At 50.6% G+C, this 23,574-nt stretch overlaps 1 protein-coding gene across 2 annotated transcripts; it reads right to left on the bottom strand.

Moving 5' to 3' along the window:
• Window positions 1-3,096: 3,096 nt before the first annotated feature.
• SDC4 (syndecan 4) lies at window positions 3,097-22,450 on the bottom strand. 2 transcript variants are annotated; one of them, XM_079321702.1, is made up of 5 exons: window positions 21,737-22,450; window positions 8,133-8,274; window positions 7,217-7,269; window positions 6,792-6,975; window positions 3,097-5,575 (listed from the first exon to the last, which is right to left on the bottom strand). In XM_079321702.1, exons 1-5 carry the CDS (start codon window positions 21,809-21,811, stop codon window positions 5,424-5,426), a joined length of 606 nt encoding a protein of 201 aa, XP_079177828.1. In that variant the 5' UTR covers window positions 21,812-22,450; the 3' UTR covers window positions 3,097-5,423. The 2 variants fall into 2 exon arrangements, with proteins under 2 accessions (XP_079177828.1, XP_079177827.1); XM_079321701.1 differs by lacking the exon at window positions 21,737-22,450 and having other exon boundaries at window positions 8,133-8,370.
• Between the last annotated feature and the right edge of the window lie 1,124 nt (window positions 22,451-23,574).

Below are 23,574 nucleotides of genomic sequence, written 5' to 3'. Positions count from 1 at the left end.
GAGCGCGGACAGAGTCAGGGGAGCGGGGACAGAGCCGGGGACAGAGCCAGGGACAGAGCCAGGGGAGCGCAGGGAGCAGGGACAGAGCCAGGGAAGCGCAAGGAGCAGGAACAGAGCCGGGGACAGAGCCGGGGAAGCGCCGGGAGCAGGGACAGAGCCGGGGAAGCGCAGGGAGCAGGGCAGAGCCGGGGACAGAGCCGGGGAAGCGCAGGGAGCAGGGCAGAGCCGGGGAAGAGCAGGGAGCAGGGCAGAGCCGGGGACAGAGCCGGGGAAGCGCAGGGAGCAGGGCAGAGCCGGGGAAGAGCAGGGAGCAGGGCAGAGCCGGGGACAGAGCCGGGGAAGCGCAGGGAGCAGGGCAGAGCCGGGGAAGCGCAGGGAGCAGGGCAGAGCCGGGGAAGAGCAGGGAGCAGGGCAGAGCCGGGGACAGAGCCGGGGAAGAGCAGGGAGCAGGGCAGAGCCGGGGACAGAGCCGGGGAAGCGCAGGGAGCAGGGCAGAGCAGGGGACAGAGCCGGGGAAGCGCAGGGAGCAGGGCAGAGCCGGGGACAGAGCCGGGGAAGCGCAGGGAGCAGGGCAGAGCCGGGGACAGAGCCGGGGAAGCGCAGGGAGCGCGGTCCCCCCGCCGTGCCCGCGGTGCCCGGGAGGGGGCAGCAGACCCGCGGGGAGCGGGACGGGCGGGGCGGGAGCCGGGACACGGGACCGGGGGAATGTCGCGGTGTTCGGCGAGGAAATTATGGTTGTGACACTGCTGGAAATGTTCAAAACCGTGTTGGATGGGGGCCTGAGCAGCCTGATCTAGTGGAAGTTGTCCCTGCCCCTCGCAGGGGTGTTGGAGAATCAGACTTTGTGGTCACTTTCTGATTCAATGAAACACAACCCTTCAAGAGCCACTTTGGAACACGGGACAGGCTTGGCCCCCCCAAAGAGACCAGAACTTCGGGCATCACCACTTGCACCGTGACTGGCACTAAGCAAGAGGGGGCAGAGGACAGTGAAGGAGGAACTGAAAGGTTTTAGCCCCAAGTATCAGAACATCCCTACAGGTGTCACCTGCACACAGTGATACTAGAGGAAGGAAGGTTTTCAGCTGGCAGGCCCCAGCCCCAAAGATACTGCCACACAGTACCAGTTTATCCAATTAACTGGGAGCCCCAGTCCAGCCCCAGTGGGCAGAGGAGGGCTGTACCCAGGACTCCCATCCCCAGGGCTCACCCTGACTCTGCCTGCAGCCACAGGGAGCCCAGCTGTGCACCTTACTCATGGTATGCTCATGGCAAACACCACATCTCCAGGGTGCAGGAATTGTGTCCTCCCAGACTCTGCAGGTTCAAGGTGATGGGGACAGGCACCACAATCACCAGCACATCCCTGCTGTGACCCATTTGGGCACCTTTGGCACACAGCACAGCAGACACCCCAGTGCCTCAGCTTACACTGCAAAACAAGGGACCCAAACACCCAGGAACATCACCTCAAAAAGCCCCTGGAAGTCATAAAGCAAAGGGGTCAGCAAGGTTACACTTAATTTTCCAGCTCCTCCACATCCCCCATTCCGGGAGCATTTGGGAATGACACAACTTCCCCAGTCTGATGTGATCACTGACTTGGTCACATCAGTGCCTGGGAGGGTTCCAGCTATTTTCAAGCCAGATAAAGCAGATCCTCAGCCTTTTGGCTTTGAAACCAGAGCAGCACAAAGGAGAAAAACAAAAAGTGCTATCTGCGAGGTCAGAGATGAGGACCAGGAATTCTCAAGCTATTAGCACCTCTCAGCACACAACCAGGTACAGGCAAGCTAGCTAGAAGGGCAGAAAGGCAGATGGAGGGAATGGTGACAAATCCATCTCAGGAACTGGGGCTCTGCAAGGACAGGCAGGCAGCCAGGCTTGTGCTCTGGGGATTTGCAGACTACCCGGCCAGATTGCTTTGCAAAAACAAGGCACTTTGACGCTGAGGGCAGTTTTGGAAAGTACACAGGATTCTTGCAACCAAGAGACGGAGCCCAGGAGAGAAAGAAAGGAAAAAGGAAAAAAAAAAGAAAAAACCAAAAAGTGACAAACAGAGGTTGTTCCAAGCAGCACTTCCAAGAAGCTGTCAGAGCCACGAGAACATGGAGATGGCAGGAGCACGTCACTGATGTGCTGACAAACAGCAGCTCCCACGGAGCACAGGAGGCTTTGGGGAGCACATGGCTCTGCTTTTCTTAGCACTGGGCGAAATTCTCAGAGGACCTTTGAGAGCACACCTGGCACAGAGCAGGCAACAAGGAGCAGAAGAGCATGTGCTACTCCCTTACCCTGAGGGAGCTGTGTACTAGTCCCAATTTGTTTCCTCTGCCTGTGCTAATCCAAAGCACCTGCAGCAGGAATTCCCACCAGGGAGAAGGGAATTAGATTTTCTCGAGGATGATGATCCTTTTAAATGCAGCACTTCTGAGGAGCCTCAGCACTGTTCCCAGTGAACAGCCCCTGCTCTCCCACCTGTCTGGGGTGAGATGTGGCTCCTAGCCATTGAGAGCACCAAGCTGACAGAGCAGAGGGGCTTGGACAAAGAGCAGTTTCCTCCAGAGTTTGCCTAAAAGTGCAGCTGTTTTAGTCCCAAACAGCATGAAATCACCTGTGGCCTTGCTCCCAGAGCAGCTGATCAGCTCTGTACCCAGAGCAGTGGTTAAACAGGGATGGCTTGAAACTTGGTTAAGCAAAATACCCAGTACACTGCTTTCATTTGAGGGGACAGGCACAGGGCTCCTTCTACCTCTCTCTGCCCCTCCTGCTTACAAGGGGACAGCGCTCTCAAAGTGCCATCACAAAACTGATCACAAGGCAGGACACACATCCCACAGCACTGTGCTGTCTCTGCTTTATTTGTCTGGAGGAGCTGAGCAGCTCCAGAGCCCCAGGGCTGCTGGTCCTATGGGACTCAGGCATGGGGCAGGGACTGGAGCAGCTCAGGAGCTGCTGACAAAGCCCCTTTGAGCTGCAGGCCACCACACCAGTCCCAGTGTGCCTCCCCCTTCAGTAAACCAAGTAGTTACACAAACATCAGCTCCCGGTTATCCAGCTCCCAAAAGTAATTTCAGATCAGAAACAGTCCAAAAAGCCAGTTTTAGAAAGTACCATTTATTCAAGGGAAAAAAAAAAAATAATAAAAACCAGTAACAGTGGAAAATCCCCAAGAGCAATTACACAAGAGATTTGAAATATCCCGAGAAGCAGCCCCAGCTCCTGCCTGCCTGGCAGAGCTGTCCACAGGCACTGCAGCCCTCCCTCTCCTGTCCAGCCTCCAGTGAACTCTGTGCAGCTTTCAGAGCCTCCCAGAGCCCACAGCTTCCCTGAACACACTTGTACTGGGACCAAGTGAGTCACCCGGAGGAGGACCTCTCCTCTGCCACTGATGTCTCAACACATGTTCCTGCCTCACCCCAAGAAGGGGTGGGCATTTTTTTTCTATCACATCTCTGGATTTGGCCTCAAGCCTACAGCAAAGCCTCAGGAAGGAGGCTTCAGGAGCCATGAAGATTTCCAACCAGCCTTTGCAACTGCCTGGTTTAGTGCTGCCTGCTCAGGTGCTCAGTTTGGGGACCCACACTCAGATTTTTGTCTCACATCACATCAGACTCAAGAGATGGAGGACCCAACTCTGCTCGTGGTTCTGTCAACACCTTCCTGACACAGAGGCACAGGACACACATCACCCTTTGCTCTGGGAGTCTGGGGTGCTGGCCCCACTCTCAGTGGAGGTAGGAGCCACGTTCAGGGATATTAAAGACCCACAGTGGGGAGTTCAGAGCCTGCCCCTATGAAAGCTTGTTGCTCCCACCCAGGCAGAGCTCAGACCCAGCCTGCCCCAAGGGGCAGGGCTCAGCACAGCTCCACAGGGGACACAAAGTCATCACCCCCACACTTCCAGTGCTTGCTCCAAGGGCAGCTCCAGGTGGGGATCTCTGCTCTGACAGTGGATCAAACCTGGCACACCCTGGCCAGAGCTGCTTCCAGGAGCCAGGACACAGCCATGGAGCCCCTGGGGCTCTACACAAGACACTGGACAAACAGCAGCACAAACAAGATCAAAAGCCTCTTACACACCACACCTTAAGGCTGCTGAAGAATTAACTCCAGCCTTCCCATTCTCATCTGTATATATCTCAGTAAAATATATAATATATAGCTCTATAGGACTGATTGTAATATCTTACAGCCTAGAATTACTCTTGTCTTTTCCCTACTTCAATCATATTTATGCATCCAACTTTGCATACAGAAGTTATGGCATTGAATTTGTAATTGAAATTCACAGAATAAAGCTTAAATAGTTTTCACAGAGACTCATTATATTAGTGTTTTACATAAAAAGGATAAAAGTTACCAAATGAGAAAGCAGCCATTTCAGAAACTATAAATAATTCTATTTTTTAAAAAAATCCTAGAAAAATTATGAGAAAACCATAAATATCTTTACCCTCTATAGTAGCTGCTATAGAACTAGAAGAAACCTGTAACACTCTGTAGCTAACTCTGCTTCAGTTCAGAATATGAATCATATAAAACAGCGTCTCTAGAGAAATGCCCGGCCAAAGGAAACACAAAGGGATTGAAAAAATAAATCTGAGGAAATTAAAAAAGTAGATTATCTTTTTTATTATTTCAAAACAATTTCTACAAACTTTATATAAACATTAGGCTATTTTCTTTAAAATTTTGTTATAAAAAAATCCTACAAGCAATCCTTAAAAAAAGGTAAGAGACTGAAGGCAAGGAAAGGGTGTAACCATAGCCAAACACAACTGGCTGTCCTGATTTTGAGGACTAATGACCCTTGCCTGGGGCCAACAGGAAGAGACAGAAATCTCCTGGGGAAGACATTCCCCTGGGCCCTTTATGGCATTCAGGGATATTGAGCCCTTATGGGCCTTTACTCCCTGATAAGGCAACATTATCTGTAGTGTAAGAGATTCATAAATAGTTCTCCACAAAAATGCTTCACATCAACAGCCTGCTGCAAGACATCTAGTAGCAAGAGTTGTAAAAAAAAAAAAAACCAATAAAATAAAAAAGCCATCTTCTATAGAAGCAGCCAATCCCAGCACAGCATGCTGGATGCAAACACATGGTGTTTGCTTCCATACAGTCTGGTTTGTGTTTATATACCCTCTATAAAACCAAGCAGAAAATTTGGCATCTTTATTCTTTTTACACTAACTTAGAGGAAAAAAAAAATACACTGAGGTTTTTTTTCAGACTCTTTGTATTTCATTGGGCCCTTGTTAGCTGAGTGGGATGGGAAGGGTCACGAAGGAAGTTTGTTTTTTCTCAAAGTCACTTTGAAATTCAATCCAACAAATAAAAAAGCATTTGTTCAGCACATCTCATCTGAGGGCACAGTGTTTCCATACAGTCTGTTTGTCCCTTGATGGGCACAAGGTGCTTTAGGCATAGAACTCATTTGTGGGGGCTTTCTTGTAGATGGGTTTCTTCCCCAGGTCATAACTGCCCTCGTCCTTTTTCTTCATGCGATAGACCAAGAGCAGGATCAGGAAGATGGCAAACAGGAGACCCACTGCTCCTCCTGCAATGAGAGCTGGGGAGGAAAGACACTGGAATAAGTCTTGGACAACTCCAAAGCATCAGTGACATCACCAAATCTGCTCCAAGAGCAGCAGCCCCCAGTGTCCATGTGCCTGTCACTATGTGCTGGCACTTCCAGCAACAGCAGATGTTACTGGGAAAGGCCAGATTGCTTCCAGTCCCACCACAGAATGATCACATGTTCCACATTAACCAGACTGAGCTAATCTTCCAGTTTAGAAATGTTGACAAGAATATGTTCTTTCTCTCTGTATAGAGACAAAACAGAAAAACCCCATCCAAAAAAGACCCACCACAACTCACAAGAAAAATGGTACAGCTCAATCTGAATGTTTTGTTAACTACCTGTGTCAGCACACGCTGGGGACTCTGTATTTCAATTCATCAACATCCAATTACCAACACCACTTCCCTCATAAAAAAAAAAAAAAAAAATACAGAAAACCCAAACAACCAAAACCCACAAACCTGCAAAAACCCACTAAGGTTTCCTCTCTCCTCACATAAAGAGTGGCAACAAGACTTGACTGAAGTTCACCCCTTGTTGTGACACCTATTCCCTGCACTAAATCAGCTGCTGTGCTAGACAGTTTTGCAATCCACTCTTCCAATCTCTTCTCTGACTGGGAGGATGGCTGCAGATCAGCACCAAGGGCTTGGGTTTATTCTTGGACCATCAGGCCAAGTGCTTGAAGCAGCAATATGCTGGAGACAGACCTGTCCCACATGCTGAGGGAAGGCAGTCACTTGGTTTTGCTCTAGACATTGGTACTCAGATTCCTACAGCTGACCATGAGCTAGAATCCCTTAGAGGGGTTGCTTGGCTCCTGGCAAAGCTCAGAAAAGGCAGACCTTGGGCAGAGGTTGGAGGGAAAATGCCTGTATTTGATACAGAAGTCTATGATTTCACTGCTTTATGGCCAGAGACATCTTGCTGAGGCAGTATCTGGGTGCAGGGCAGCTGCCACAGGAGTTAAGCCAACAGTCAGCTGGCAGGCTCAGAAGCAAGCTTTTTATCCCAAAGACAGCAACAGGCTCTGCTGTTGCTTAAGGACTGGGAGGCAGAAGCCACCCTGCCACAGGTAGCCACAGAGGTAAAACAACTCATTCCCCTGTCAGCAGGGAGCTGCTCCCCAGAGAAACAGGGAACAACAGAAGCTGGTTTATTTTCAGTATTAATGATTTACCAGGACAAGGTGGAGCATTACCTGTAAGGACTTCTGTTCTTTCAAAGATGCTGCTGTTGGCTGTGCTTGCCATGGAGATCTTGTTGGACAGGTTCTCGTTGACAGGTACAGCTTTGTCTGGAATGATTTCATTGTCCACCATTGTGTTTCCCTTCTCACCTTCTATCTTTCTCCCAGTATCTCCAGGGATAGAGTTGTCAGATATCTACAGAACACAGACAAACCACACCCATCAGCAAGCAGCACCCAGCCTACCCACAGCTGAAACCAAGAGGGTGTGCAGGGCATAGAAAGTTTGCTCAGTGCATTACAAGCACACTGTGCCTGCTCAAGCAGGTGGATTCCTCTCAATGCCACGTCTTGTGGGTGGGAGGGTGTTCAGAAAGTTTCACAGACAGACCAGAGGAGCTACATGCTGCTTAAAATCATACAGGGGCAATACCTACCACAGGGGTATCCATGGTGGTCAGATACAAGCCATCTTCAGAGTCTAGGTAGTCTGCAAAAGAGGAAAAAAGAATTGAAAAAGGCTGTCAAGTTTGTCTCATTACATGCTGTTCCTAGAGAATTCAGACACTTCCTGCAACATCAGCAACTGCACATAAACTAGGACTCTTGTCCTCTACAATTCCCTCTTATCAATTAGTACTATTTACCATTTAATGACTTGGATTGCACAAGACCATGGGATGTAATCTTGAAACCAGCACCTCTCTGCTGGGAGGGATCTTCAGCTGGGCCCACTGGCCCCTGCAGAGCAGGTGTGCCATGGTTTACAAGGTGATGCCAATGGAGGGCACTGCTCCCACCACCCATCCCTAAAGGATTCTTCACCAAACCTCCAGATCTGCCCAAACATGTCAGGCACCGATCCCAGCACTTGTTCTTTTACTCTAGAGAACAAATATTCACATAAAGGGACACAGAGCTACAGAAACTGGTTTGGGCAGGGAGCTTTGCATGTCACAGAGAGTTCACTTGAACACCAGTTAGTCCTTTACCTTGTTTGGCCTCAGCTGAGATATTAACTTTAAGCCTTTTAACACCGCCTCAACAATAGATTGGTTTTTTTAAAGTTTCTCAGCAGTTCTTTGGAGTTCAACAGGAAAAAGATCCAGCCAGCACAAGGCCTTTTCATTTGCAGCAAGGTAAGCTTGGCTGGACTCCATCTGCCCTCTCTGAGTGATTCAACATCACAGCACCATGACTTTCACTGTTCTCATCTGAGTGACTACAAGTCACAGTTTTCATCTCCACCTGACACTGTGGTTCCTCTGGAGCTCTGGCTGTGATTTATCCCATCACTCAAGGGCTGGTGCTGAAAGAAATTTCACAGCAACAGCTGAGGGAGATCCCACTTACCTCCTGACCCAGATGTCTCATCTATATCAAATCCATCAGTAGATAAGTGAGGCCTGAATTCACCAATGTCTTCATCATCTGGCAAGTCTCCAGAGGCAGGGTAGTCAAGCCATCCAGCATCCATGGTCTCAGTTTCTCTCACCTGTAAATGGGAGTGGAAACATGTTAAATATGAGACTATTCTCCAGAAGTATTTCACAGAAGGTTCAGAGCCTGACCACATCACTTCCACCAGAAAAACATTTAATGCTGAACTTCCTCTCCACCAAAAGCATTATCTTTATCAGCTGAATTTCCCTAGAATTACTCAGAAGTCAAAGCCAGTCTGGGAGGGGAATTTCCTGAGGGTTACAGATTGAACAGGTTCACCTGAACACACAGGGTGAAAATACCATGACAGGATCTCAGCCAGGAGTTTGTGGCAAAGCATTTGGAAAAAGAATACCTTCAGTTTATGATAAAAGAGACTTTGGAAGGACTTGTCATTCCCAGGAAAAAAAGCCTGGCACGTGTAGGTCAGTTTTTTGCACAGCACCAAAGCTTCATGCCAAAGCAGTTCCTCAGTGTTTATAGTGAGAACAAGCCTATTTTATCACCCAAGGGTTAAAAGCTGCTCTGTCAGTTCAGCTGAATTGCAGTGCAATACAAGCCGAGTTCAAGAGCACTTGCTATCAATAATGACTTGCCTGAAGGAAGAGCTTCCCCTGCATCACCTTTTTTAAAAGCATATAAACAAACAAACATCAAATATCCCCAGGATGCAAAGGCTCAAGGAGTGCAGTTAGAGCACAAAAGCTGGAGAGCCTCCCAGATATCAGCTGTTTGGCCACAATGGCAATTTGCACACCAGAGCTCATCTGCACTTGGACCTTCAAGAAGCCACAAGCCCAAATCTCCTGCCCTCAAAGTTATGCAACTTGCCAGAACTATTTCTCCTCACCCCACAGCCCTGGGGCCAGGCCAGTGAGGGTACCACAGGTATGAGCTTTGGGGTTGCTCAACATCACCCCACAGATTCCAGATGCTTCCACAGACATGAAATTATCACCATGGAGGGGAACTCAACCCCTTCCCCCAAGGCAAGGGGCACAATGCAGATGAACGGGTCCCTTAGCTGGGGGCTAAGCTGACAACATTCTTTCTTGCTGCCCTCACAGGACAACTGGGAAGTCTTGGGGAAGGTTTTGCCTTCCCAGAAGAGCATTCCACAGTCCTGCACATCTGATGTTTTTTCTCAATGTACAAGCTTACCAGGCTACAGCCTCAGTGGGGTGAGGAGGGTCAGAGACTGGTGGGGACATTAGAGCTGGATGGCAGCACCACCGAGCCCTGAGCAGCTGGGATGAGCCCTCCTGCTCACCTGGCCAGGTGTGGCCCATCCCACAGCCCAGAGGTGATGAATTACATCCGCTATCAATCTCTAACCAGGGCAAACAACCAGCCACAATCCATGTGTCAGCTTCCTCTGCCCACAGCCACAGCCCTGCTCCCAGCCCCACTCCCCTGCCCCCTGGCACATGGGATTTGCCATGAACATGCACAAGATGTTTCTCATTTTGCACCAGGAGCAGAGGCACTAGTTGTGCTTTCCTTTGCTTATTGAGGCATTTTTTGTTTCCCCAGCAACCCTGCTACAGGATAATCAGATGAACAGCCCAGAGGGCATAAAGTGCTGAGGCCAGTTCTCCTCCCAGACCCACTCTCCCTGCTATGCCAAGCCTGGCACTAGATGCTGGGAAGGGGGCTGGGAGGAAAGAAATCCTCTCCCAGCCTGGAATCAGGCATTCCTAACATTACAGATCACTTGCTCCAAGGCAAATCCATTTCAAGATATGTGAAACCCAGCCAAATCCAGCCCTGCAATAGAAACTGCTTGCCAGCATGCAGTAGCTGTTCCCAGGGCAGCTTCTGGCCATTCCATCGAGGGGCAGGAAGAAGCCAGCTCCTGGGAATGGGGAGCACGTTTGCTGCAGACCCTAAGAGTCCTGCACCAGGCAGAGACTGATGTTGGCAAGTCCTCTGTGAGCCACACCCCGGTGCCAGCTCACCCTGTACTTCACCATGAGTCACAGCCAGGAATGTCCAAGCAAGGGCAGCTCAAGAAAACCCAGGTTTAAGCCTCAGGGTGGCTGGACAGCCCTTATCAGATCAGCCCAGCCACAAGCTGAGTGGTGGCACACAGCCACAGTGATTAGTGCATGCTGTGCAACACACCAGGTCTGCCTATCAAAAATCCCTATTTAAATCAGGACAGACAGTGTTTACCAGCAGGGTACATAACAAGGAAATTACTGACTCACAAGCATAAATAAGATTATATGGGAGCGTTCCCTGAACTCATTCTTCATCATCCTCTTGAGCAAGGATGGGGAAGTTCCTGGGAGCCACAAGAACCTCTCAAACAGTACAGGAAACTTTTCTTGTGGGCAGTGGCCTCACATTACAGGTTCATCTGACAGGAAAGTCAGAGGACTGCTGGGCACCTCCACAATTACTCTCCAGGTTTCAAGGCATGTCCTTCTAGGAAGGAAGCCCTGCCTGGGAGCTGGGGCACAGGCAGGCTAGGAAGAGTTAACACTGGAGTGCAGTGCTCACAGGGCAGATCTGGGACAGGCACATTCCTCACATACACACCTGTGACAGGGCACACAGGCACCTTCACACTACATAAAAGCAAGAGCTTTGGGCTTCCCAAGTGCCACATGAAGAGCTTCCTGGAGTATTGTTTAAATAAAGTACATCCCTTTCCAGGAGCACACAGTCCTCCCTGCAGCTCTGCTGCTTGGTGAAGAGGCACCACAGAAGGTGCCCATACTTCCTCTGGGCTTGCAGGCTGCATCCAAGAGGAAAAAAAATCTCTGAGATGGCCACAAGAGGATGGTCAGCCCCTGCCAAGTCATCCCTGGCCACATCCAGCTTAACACCTTCTGAACTGCCAGCTGGAGAAGGGCACCAGCACTGCTCCAAACCTGCTTCCCATAACCTGCTATCCCCACACCACAGCCAGCCAGGGACTTGCTGGGAGAGTCCCTGCACAGCCCCCCCCTCACCCTGGAAGCTGAGGTAGAGTCCTACTATCAATATGGTCCTCTCTAAGAGGGGTCTGTACAGGAATCAACCTTTCCTGCAGGAGTCTAGTTCAAGGATTTCTTCCTCACGTTAAGCAGCTTTGTCCCCAGTAAGCACAAAGGGAGATTAAACAGCTTGCTGGGGAGCAGAAGCTTTTCCTGCCTGCCAGTGGCAAAAAAAAAAAAAAAAAAAAAAAAAAAGTTTATTCCCTGCCAGACAACCAGAAGGTCAGGCACGTGAACTGTGAAATTCCTGGAAAAGCTGGGCACAGAGGCCTCATGTTTTGAGACAGGCTGTATGAAGCCAGACACTTTTTGCTCAGTGGAGGCACAGGAGTAGCACCCCTGGGACCCCAGACAGCCCTGCTGTGCTCCATCCCTAATCCATCCCACTCCATTTTGTGCTCCTGGGGTCTTCCCTTACAGCCCCAGAACACCACTCACCTCTTCTCAAACCATGATCAGCTATTGGTTTAGGCAGCAAGCAAAGTTTCTGTGCCATGTGTAATTTCCCCAGCCAAGTTCAAGGAAAAAAAAAAACCCAGGCAGCTCACCTGCCCCAGCCCACATATCCTCACCACAGCCTTTGCAAATCCTTTCAAAAAAACCCCAAATGATGTTTTGGGGAATAGACAAAGTTTTCCAGACATGGAACTGGCTTTTACAGCTGTCCCTTGCCCCTGATCAAACACAGAGTTCATTGAAAGCCCTTTTGAAGGGTCACAGCCAGCAAGCTGCAAAGGGAGCCAGACCTGCAGGGACTGGGGCATTCACAGTGTACAGAACCCTTTATCAAGTTTATAATTTTGGCATGGAGATCCAGTGCTTGCTCCTGGTCTCCCTCCCCAGCACTGTGTACATAAACCTGGGAGTAAACAGGAGCAAGGTGAAAGTCAAGCTTTCCTAGACAAAAGCAGATGGAGCTGGGCCAGCCTGGGAGGTGGCAGAAGAGGGCAGAGGCACAGAGCTGCTAACTCTGTGTAGCCTGCAGGGACAGGAAGGTGTAAGCTGGTCCCAGGGCTTTAGGTGCTCTGCACTCAGTTGTACAGATCACCCCATCTCACTGCAGCAAGCAGCAATACACAGAATATCCTCCCCAGAGCCTGTGCTGTCACAGACAGATGTCACCCCACAGCAGCACCATGCACATCAGCATAGCCAGGCAGGGCTCCTGAACAACGTGAGCAGCTGCAAGGATGCAGAGCTCTGTAAACCACCAAGCCCAAGAGAGGGGATTTCCATACAGTTCTCTTCCACCCAGCTCTTGCAGCAGCCACAAACCAGGAAGGTTTTAAAGCTCACGCCAAGCATGTGAAAGAACAGGGGTTAGGAATGAGCTCACCCCCCTGAAGCCCCAACAGCCCCCCAAAAGCAGAGGAGCTACACAGCACTGGAAACAGGGCAGGTCAATCAGTGTGGAACAGCCAAACAGAGCTCATCTCCACAGGAGGGAGGTGTGCAGTGACAACAGGCAAAGACTGCTCTATCTTCCCATCTGAATAAGCATTAAAAAACCTTATTAGAAGTGACATGAGCTTCCAGCAGAGACAGCTCCATTCAGACAAGTAAGGGAAGGGTGTACATCCCCCTCCCAGATACCCTTCACTCCCTTGCCTCACTCCATGCTTCAGCTCTGTGTAAGGGAGAAGAAAATAAATACACAAAAGTCATTTTAGTCCTGAGAGCAAAGCAAATATCAACATTTCAATCAAAGTCACACCTAACTCCCTTAACACATCAGCCACAGTAAAATAATACAAAAATTCACTTGTGCCAGCTCCTTGTGACCATGCCTGGAGGTATCATTTTACCACCAATTCCTGGTCAGTCTGTCCCACATAACTTTCAGCACACACAGCCTGCACTGGCCTTTGTGCCAAGGGACAAAAGTTAAACAGCTCCCATCCAGGCATATGTTTGCATTTAGTTGCATGACAGGATCACCTGAGGCTTCCAGACATAGTTAAATACTACCTTTGCTCAACTCTTTCCAAGCAGACCTAGAGCAGGGCCACAAACAGCCTTGCCCATCTCCTCCGACAGCCACTGCCCAGCACAGTGACCCAAAGAGGTAAATCCATGGCACTGAGGACTAAGGGAGAAATCAGAGTGGAGGACACACCAGGGCTTGCAGGCAGCTCCAGTACCCACAGCACTGCACTCCCCAAAGAGGGGAAAATACATTTTCTTAAATTGTTCTCAGTAACAAGGGTTTTGCTCAATAAGATGGCAGAAGCAACATGCAGGTTGGAGAACTGTTCAGCTGGTTAGAGCATCACTTGTTGGAGGCGAGCTCAGGAAAGGCTGCCCTGCCCTGTCCCTGCAGGTCTCCATCTCCAGAGGGCTCACACTGGCATCCCACGTGCAGAAGGCACATCCAGCCCTACCCCAGCCCAGCCTGCCCCTCTCCCCGTGTGATTCTTTAAGCTGTGTCACCACAAGCAGCTCTCCCCAGGGCTCATGCGGCAGCGGAGCCACAATCCCCGTGACAACTCCACTGTAATCCCGGGCTCTGGAGAGCCCCTGCTGGCACAGGGGCAGCAGGGATGAATCCTCCCAGGCCCTGCCTGCTCCAAATAGGCTTCCTTGCACTTACAAAGTCAAACCTGAGTTACCTTTGAGCTTACACACAGCCTGTTCTCTCCAGCTCGCATTGCACACCGGCCATGCTGCAAGAGGACAGGGAGATTAAAAAGGAATGAACTCTGTTTAACTGCTTTCTGCCTGATTATCAGCCAAGAGCAAAGCCATAAATATTGAATCCTGTGCTAAACAGGCACATGCTGGAATATGTTTACTGCAATGGTGGCAAAATAGCTGCTCTAAACACTCAATTCCCAGCTCCAGAGCCCAAGTGGGAAGGAGATCACCACGCTTCCCACTCCAGCTCAGGGATATAAAAAAGCTCAGCAGGCAATTGCAGATGGCTGTGTGTCCATCACTTGCCCTGAAGCAAATGAAGAAAGTCTGGAGGAAAACTACAAGAGGATAAAGCAGCTCTCATGTGACTCAAGAGGAAAACAACCGTGACAGAGACATCTCACACCCCGAAGGGTTCTCCCGGTCACAGGCCATGATACACACCTAGTTCATAAAGAGATTATATATTTTTTATGGTATTTACAAACCTAATCGTAAGTAGTTCATATGCCTGACTGTCCAGAGCTCAGCTTAGCAGCTGGAAAAATTCTGTTCAAGCTTTAAAAAGGAATTCACAATTTTTCCAGCCCACAACTCAGAATGAGTTGCCCTAGTCTATTGCATCCTTGTCAGTGGAGGAAAAAAAAGGACATAAATGTCCTAGCAACACAGCTTTTCCATCAAAGATGATTTTTCATGCTGACATTTCAGACTTGGGATATTTCACATGTCACACCTCCCCCTCATGCCAGGAAGAGACCTGCCCTCACTGCCCTTTCCTAGAATACAGCTACACCCCAGTGCTTCCCTGAGCACGCACACAAGCAGCATTTCCACTTGGCAAGAAATGTGTGACGTGCATTTTTGGGATCTTTATGCTCCCTCATGCCAGAGAGTTAGCAAAATTAAGCCAGGCAGATACCCAACTTCAAAGAGTGCCCTTCCTATCTGCTCACCATGCAGCTAATCTCAGCCTGTTTGTACAGTCAAGATTCCCAATGCTGCACCCTACAAATGCTTCCCTCCCACGGTCCATTTTAATCTAATCAGAAGTAGTAGCCCAAAGATTTAGGCTTAGCCCAGGCAGCTGAGCTCTGCCAGCACAGTTATGCTATTTCAAGCCTTGCTCTGCTGGCAAAGGTGCCAGCAAAGAACAGCAGTGGAGGAAGTTATCTGCACAAAAGCACTCGAGACAGTGGAGTGCTGCTGCTACGCTATCAGCCATACCCGTGTGAGCATTTATACAAACAAACATTTCAACAGCAGGGATTTTCCTGGCTAGCTGCAGCACCAGAGGCTGGGTTTTCAGTGCATGGGGTTTGGTGGGGGTTTTTTGGTTTGTTTCTTCACAAAGACATTGCCTACTTGTGGCTTGGCTCGGGCCCAGAGAGCAGCAGACACAGCGCGTGCTGTTCGGGATAACGCAGCTGTACTTCAGGAAACCTGTCACTTCCAGAAGCATTTCCCTCCCTCTGAGGGCTCTGAACTCCCACTCAGGCTCTGAGCAGGGGGTGAGCACCCAGCAGAAGTTTTCCAGCCCTCCCTGAGCACACCTGGCACAGCCAGAGCAGAGAGACCCAAGTATTGTTTGGGTCACTCCTTCCCCTGCAGAGCCCATGCTCGGCTGGACGAGCAAGTCTGAGTAACCAACACGCAGGACCAGCTCCTCGTACTCAGCCTCAGGAAATTCGGAATTAGCGCCAAGAACAGCCCGCACACAAACAGTCTCCTGCGAGATCCTGGCTCCAGACTCTGCTCCGCTGCACACTCTGCATTTGCAATAAATATTTACCTCGCCGGGGAACAGAATCTTCCAAGCAAAAGCTCCTGACATCAGTAAGGGCTGTATTTCCACTTGGAGGAGAGTAGGAGCTTCTCTGCTTTTAAAGCAGGACATTAGCCCACTAAAGCAGCTTCTGCCACCCTCCCAGCACCACACCAGTCAGGATTTGTCTCTCCACCTATGGATCTCACTCCTCTCCAGCCAGCACAGCACCACACCTGGTGCTTTCCTTCGAGCCACTCAGCCACCACTTTCTGCACAGACATTTCTGGCTACTGTGCTGTGCAGATCACTTCAGTGTAAGTCCAAGCACTTTCAGATTCATTAATGCACAATAGCACTGCTCTTTATTGCTCTAGTTTGACTGTAACAGCAGCTAAAGGGCAGGAGGCAGGGTTAGCCTTACAGCAAGGGAAGTGGGGCAAGGCCACATCTCTTTAAATTCAAGTTTGACAGCACTTTTAGAAGAACCATGGTGAAGACACCTATTTTCCTCAGCAGGTAAGGCAGACCAACATCAAGAGAAAAATCCTTCCCATGGAAGGCTTTGCTCTCCCTGACAGAACACGATTTGTTTAAGCAAGAAGCAGCCGTGGTTTTGGTTGACATAAGACCAGCTGCTTGGGTAACAGTGCTATGGGTCTCCCAGTCTCCTTCCTGCCCCAAGGAGTGTCTCCCTGAGATTTTAATTAACTGCTTTGATTTTTAAGCTATCCCAATAATTTGTCTAACAACAGCCTCTTGGCATTTCATAAGCAGAGTCTCAGCTTCAAAGGATTTAAGGATAAAACTGACAAGAGTGCATATTTCCAGCAAAAATAAAGACTTTTGCAAGAAGCACACTTTTCAAGTCAGCCAGCATTCAGAAATTGAGAGGGACGCAGCCACATCTTGCGTGCTTTCCCCTCCTACGCTGACATTTTCTCCAGATTCAGGATTAAGTATTCAACCCCCTCTTCTGAGACTTTGTGCTCCTTTAGCTTGCTTTGAAAGCTTTCAGTCATTTCAGATAATACTGCTGCTTTCCTCCCTCCCATGCAACTCTTGTTTCCAGCAGTATCTGCCTGGAAATGAAGGAACCACGGAGCTGCCAGAGCAAGTTGCTGCTGCTCAAGACAGGGCCATTTTCTGATCTCTTTACCAACACCAACTCAGCTGCTGGCAGCAGTCACATGTCAGAGCCCCACAGCTTTTCTGCCCACCAAAGCCACAACCAGATTAAACAGGAGGCAGCAGCAAAGGCACTCGGTGCCAAGGGCAGCACAGACTGGATGCCAAGCAGCAGTGCCAGTTTTGCCTGACACCCCTTTTCTAGCCCCAGAAAAAAAAAAAAAAAAAAAAAAAAGAAAAAAGAGAGATCCACCTCTGTGCTGCAGTGTCTGAGTCACTGCTTTGGGTAAGGGGCCAGGGCCGTTACTCAGAGGGTGACAGCAGTGTCCTGGGAGCTGGCATGCCAAGCCAAGTGCCAGAAACCTGAGTCACAGTGTGACTGCTGCAAGTCAGGGCGACACAGCAGAGCTGCTCCTCTGACCAGCAGCATTTACTGAAAAACATCCAGGCACAAGCTTAAAGACAGAAAAATAAGTCTGAACTAACCTAGCAGCACAGCCCTAACTGCTCATTAGTGTAGGATCTTTTACAGCCCCTCAGAGCAGAGGCTATTACAAGTGAAACTAACTAGGCTGCCCTGTCTATTCAGGGCCACCAAGCCTAGTCTCATCACAAGAGTCTCATTCTAGTGCAAATCATTTGAATCCTTAATCTCAAGCATTTGCATTCCAGCGAGTCTCAAACAAACAGCCACACATGCTCCTCAGCAGCAGCCCGGAGGTCAGGCGTGTGCAGGGTTTGTCCCCCTGGTTTTGTAGTGCTTCAACTGCACCAGCTTCTCGTTTGAGGCTGCAAAAGCAGCACAGCCCGGCTGTTCTTACAGGGCATAAAGGAACAGGATGTACTGAGTAGAGGGGGAGAATGCAGCTGCAAGACCTAAGCACAGGCTCAAGAGGATAAATGTGAACTCAAGAGCTGGGAAGTGTTTTGAAGGATGGATGCTGAGTTTAGTCTGGCAGAAGTGATAGCTGGGGATCACAGAGCTAGATAACTTAACCAAGTAATCTTACAAGTCAATCCAAGTAATTTACATTGCAGACCATGGAACCACAGCTACCATGCCACCCTCACAGGTACAGATACTATCACTAATCAAAAAAAGTCTTAAATCCCAAATCCATCAATCCATTCATTTGAGGAAAAACAACTTGCATACAAAATAAAACACAACCTAGAGTAAAGGGGATTCAAGCCATCAGGTTATTTCCAACAGAGCATTTACCAGCAACAGCAGTCAAAAGGGAAGGAAAAGTAGCTGTAGGAGCTGGGCTGAAGCCTGCATGCTAAGCAGCAGGCCAGGGTGCCCTCCCTCCACCATCAATTTGAAAGTCAGGTTAGCAGCTTGTGGTGGAAATGGGACACAAGCATTATGAAAAGGCAGTATGACACTACAGGAAAAACATAGCAAGGTCACATTAGGCTCTAGTTCAGGCATTTGAGAGCAAGTGGCCTCCCCATGCCACTCAAACAGCTCAAGGCAATAGTACAGCCATTAACAGAGGCTTGGAAGGGAAGGAAGAGGGAAAGACACATAAAAACATTTTCCCTGTTGCTGAACTGGATGAAGGCCTTCACAGGCTCTCAAAGTGCCAAGACTTGGGAGAGAGCAACAGGAGGGGCAGGAAAGAGAGCAATCAGGTTGGCTAATAGCCTTTATTTCCCAGGGTGAATGAGCCTCTGGTATCAGAGCTCTGAAAAGTACCAAGTTCAGCCCCAGTGCGCCTCTTGCGTAAGAGGTTCAGGAAAGCTCTGAAGCACAGGAAAGCACTCTCCAGCATGGGAGCTGGCAGCACGTGGGACAGAGGAGAGCTGGGCAGCAGTGCTGTTTCCCTGACTGTGCCCCAAGTGCTGCAGGGTGGCTCTCCCTACCCATGGGAACCTCCACATGCAAGGTGCTCAGCTGTGAGGGACCCTGCAGCCCTGGATTCCCACTCCAGGAGTTAAGCATGCAGTTCAAGAAAGTATAAGGTGCTAAAGAAGTTTTGTTCCTACCCATTACAAGCATTTCATCCTAACAGCTATAGGTTTGACTTCCAGAAGTCATGAGCTCCTTCCCCTTCAGGGCTAAGGGCATTGCTTCAGACAGTCATTTCACTGCTCTGTGTTTCAGGGAGATTGAAGCAAAGCAGAGACTTGCTCTAAATGTGAACACTGCAAGTAAAGGTAAAATAAAGTAAAACGTGCAGATAGCAATGTCTTGATTTGATTGGGAGGGACAGATGAGAAACTGGGCAAAGAGCAGAAAGAACAGGCCCCAGGGATCAATGGCAGCAGGACAAGCCAAACCGGTTTTAACATTAATAATGCTGCACTACTTTCCAAACACAGCTATCATCAACAAGACACCAGCTTTGCCAATCAGGAGGCCTCTGAGCATGATTGCTTTAAACCAGCAAACAGAGCCCACAAACAGCACGAAGCCTCCCCCGCCTCTCCCTAAGCAAACCTCTGCCAGCAGCTTCTGGGTTGGATTTGTGCTCCTCTGCACTGCTGAGGACACACAAACACGATGTGGTGCTGCACAAAGACTTTTCCTGCATAGTTCAAGGCACAAAAGTAGGACAACTGCAACAAGCCTGCAGCCCACATGCACTGCTACAGCCCTGCTGAGCTCTGGGCACTTGGCCCTTTTGCAGGCAAGCCGAGCAGAGCCCAAGCCTGCAGCAGAGGGAATACCCTCTGCCATGGGGGAATACCCCTTGCCTCCCTCCTGCTCTGCCAGGGGCACCTCTGGATGCTGAATGCACAGGGAAAGCTCAGCGACACCCCACTGCCCAAGCAAGGCAGACCTCACATCCTTTGTTAACTCCACTGATCCCACATCTTGGATGCATTGGTGACTTTGTGTCCACCCCCCTACTCAAGTATCTTCTGCAGGAAGCCCATCCTTGCACAGCACAGAGGGGAGCATCCTGCCCACACATCCTCTGCTTTCCAAGGCACTTAAGCGGAGAGGGCTGGGGACCACCTGGTGACACCAGGCATCAGCTGCAGCCCCCTCGGCCCCGCGGGAAGAAGGCAATGTTCCCACACAAAGCTCTAACACAACCCACCCACCCACAGCCCGAGCTCCAGCGTCACACTCGGGCACTTCAGTCATACTCCCCACCCTCTTACACATCCATGATTGCTTCACACGGAGAAATCCCATTTACACCAGAAAACTGCTCAAGGGGAAAAGAGCCAAGGCATTTTTGTTTGTACAGGCTTGGGGAAAATTTTCAAGCACCGAATCACTCTCAACATCCATGGTCTTACATAAGCACAAGAAATACAATCCCCATCTTGTTAAGAAACAGCTACCTGTCTTCACCCTGCCCACATAGGAAAACCAAGAGCCACATGCTGTGCAGCTCTGCACGTTTTGGCAGTGCTATTAAAAAAAATAATATGGGAGGAGTGCCAGCAGAACTCTCCCAAACCGTGTGTCATCCTTGTCTCCTCCCCGGCAGCCTGTAACCCAAACAATTTGTTTGGATTAGGCTTTATAGTAGGCCAGTGTTACTTCTCAAGCATACACTCAATCTTAGGTAGTTTAAAAGACACGGATAAATATTCCACGTAAATTCTATGTAAGGATTTACAGACCACACGTGTGCAAAATTTGTTGTCTTTGCAGAAACACGATGCTTGCAGACCAGTCCAGTCCCCAGGGACACCAGGTTGCATTTCATACCAAACATGGTCAGTGCAACTTCCAGATGCTGTCTGCCCCAAAGGTTTGCCCTACTAGTTTGGGCCAGTTCCCAAACGACCGATTCACGTGCTTAATGGCAAGGATAAACACACCAGATTAAAGTGGATTTGGGCTGCTTGGTTTTAGAGTAGCTGACAATGACTACAGATGCTCTCTGTGGGAGATTCCTGCTCTACAATCAGCAACCCCTCAGCCATGTGTCCCTACCAGAAAGAAGCAGAGCCTTATCAGTTCTGATCTGCCCACCCAGCCTTCAGACCAAAACAATCCAATGTGGATGATTAAACCTACTTTGGGAACCCCTGATCTCCTGCAGTTACCTTAATCTTAGCAGCTCCTTCACACTAACAGAGGAATCTGCCCTGATTGCATTATCAGCAAGATGGGCACACACAAAAACAAACAAACAGCGGGGAAGCCAGAAATCCTAGACCTCCGCTTCGCCACGAAGACCTCACGTGTGCCAGCTTGACGAATTCAAAATGTTTCACCTCATTATATGTTTAAGAGATTTTGAAATCCTCCACGGTAATGTATCGTTTTTCACTCCCAGGTGGACGCGAGGAATGTTTGATAGCCACAGAAAGGCACCAGGTACTGCACAACCAAACTCAGGTACGGCTGGAAAGCCCATCCAGGTGCTGTAACGCATCGCACACATCCAACCCACCACACATGCACAAGAAAAGGAGAATTAAAGGACTTTTATGACCAGAAGTTGGGAGATTAAAGCTGCAACGGAGAGAACTCATTTCCACCAGGTAGCCGGGTCCCCTGCACTGCTGTAAGCGCAGCACCGTAAGCACAGCAGAGCACGGGGCAGAACGGGATACGTGAGAAGCGGCACAGCCGCGGGGACAGCGCGGCACCGGGCACGGCCGGGCCGGCACCGGGCACAGAGCGGCACCGGGCACGGAGCGGTACCGGGCACGGAGCGGCACCGGGCACGGCCGGGCCGGCACCGGGCACGGAGCGGCACCGGGCACGGAGCGGCACCGGGCACGGAGCGGCACCACGCTGCCTTGACATCGGCCGGAGGATCGAGCGTCCGAGCCAAGCGACCCGGAGGAAGAACGGGAACTATCGCCGACCCTACCGCCGTCTCCCTATTTCCCCCCCTTCTCTTTTCCCGGAGAAGGGCAAACAGCAGGGACACAGCGCCCGGGGGGGGGGCAGCGCTGGCATCGGCTCTCGGCTGCTGGCGAGTGGGGTCCGAGTCTCGCGGGTCACCTCCAGTCCCCGGGACCGGGAGCCCTTCGCTGCCGGGGCAGACCCTCCCCTTTCCCCGTGTCCCGGCAGGACTCACCGACTCGGCGGCGGCGGCTCGCAGGAGGAGGCCGAGCAGGAGCAGGGCGCGCAGCGGGACGCGGGGCAGCGGCATAGCTGGGCTGTACCGGGACAAACGGCGGATGGTCCGGGCGGAACGGGCTCTGCCTGAATCGTGCCGCCGCCACCGCCCTTATAGGGCCGGCTCCGCACTAAGGGGGAGGAGCGGCGCTGCCCCCGCCCCGCCGGGAATGCCCCGCACCCGGACCGGCAGCGGGGCTGCGAACGGCCCCGCACCGACACCGGGGCTGGCGGAGCAGCGAGGCCGGAGCGGGGACACTGTGGAGCTGATGGCCGAGCCACCGCGGGGGGACACGGCTCCGGAACCCGCTGTGCACGGCTGGGACCCCCGCACTGCCGCGGTCACTGCGTTATGGGAGCGAAAGGAGAAAGGGGTTAAAGGAAAAGAGAGGGAAGGGGAGGGAAGGGCAGGGAGAATCGGGTCAGGAGAAATGGAAAGGAGGAAAAGGATGAGAAAGGGGAGGGAGAAGTGAAAAGGGAGAGGGAAAGGAAAGCGAAAGAGGGGGGGGGGGGCGGGGGAGAAGTGAAAGAAGGGAAAAAGGAAAAAAGGGAAGGGAAAGCGGGGTAAGAAGGAGGAAAAGAGAAAGTGGGGGGAGCGGGCACACAGCATCCGCTTTTGCAGCATTCCACAAGTGACAATCTCATATTCACAGCGAACCGAGCCCTGTCCCTGGCAGCGTGTCGCCGCCGCGGTTATCCGGCCGGGTGTTGCATCACTCGGGATGGAACACGAAACCGCTCCCTCGCTCTTCTGTGTAAGCGACAAGCTCAAAAACCCACACTGACAAAGAGGAGGGGAGAAACCTAACAGCACAGCTTAACTATTTCCGTTTCTCTTGTCACATTGATAACTTTGCCTGACCATAAGCATTTGCTTGATAATATCTGTTTCCATCCCTTAACCCGAGGGGCACCTGCAATACCATAACGCTATAGCCTGCAGCCACATCAATTTGCACTTGGGCTCTGGTTTGTAGACAATAAAATATTTTCTTAACAGGGAAGCAATGCATATGTGCCGTGTTCCCACCTGCCAGGTTCAGATGCCAGCTCCACTAGATCTGGTTCTCAGCCTCCTCCAGCACTACAAAGTTATCCTGAGAGAACTTGTAGCCTCCCCCCTGGCCCACCTCCAACCAAAAAGATCCCTAAAGTGCAGCAGCTTTTCCAACTGCAGGTTCCTTTGGGAATAAACAGCTGCAGAGGGTGTGAGCTGAGATCCAGACATGCCCTCAGTGTTTGCTAGGACTGTGCCTACAAACAAACACTGGCAGGAGAGATCTCCAGGCAGCACCGTGCTGAGCCTGTTGGCATAATATGAAGTGACAAGGAGCACTGCTCAGGGCTTAAAAAACTGTTAAGATCTGAAGACAGCACATGTGTGGGTAACAGTAGGAACCAACCTGGAGCAGGCTGTGGGGGAGTTTGCTGACCTGCTTTGTTCAGGACAGCCATGTGTCACTAACCCTTTAGTGAACCTCAGCATCCAAGGCCATGAGGGAGGGATCTGTGCTGGGTTACTACCCTTCCTTATTACCCTCACTTCATCACAGAGGAGCTGATAAAAATCACTGCTGGTGCAGCCAGGGAGCCCAGTTCCCATAGATCTCCAGCTCTGGACACTCAGCAGAGGTGAGGAGCAGTAGATGATGAGGAACAAAAGCACACAGATGGGGTCAAATGTGCAAAGAGTGGTCCATACCATGACATCTGCCAGACAGGAGACAGTCTCAGTAGCACAAGGTGGCCAGAAGTACTCCATGCTCCCAAACCCTCTAAACATCACCTGTATTTGTG

The sequence above is a fragment of the Erithacus rubecula genome (genome assembly GCF_903797595.1).
Source record: "Erithacus rubecula genome assembly, chromosome: 18".
Taxonomy (NCBI): Eukaryota; Metazoa; Chordata; class Aves; order Passeriformes; family Muscicapidae; genus Erithacus; species Erithacus rubecula.
The sequence above is the reverse complement of the archived record's forward strand: the minus strand, read 5'-3'. Positions and strand labels throughout refer to the sequence as shown.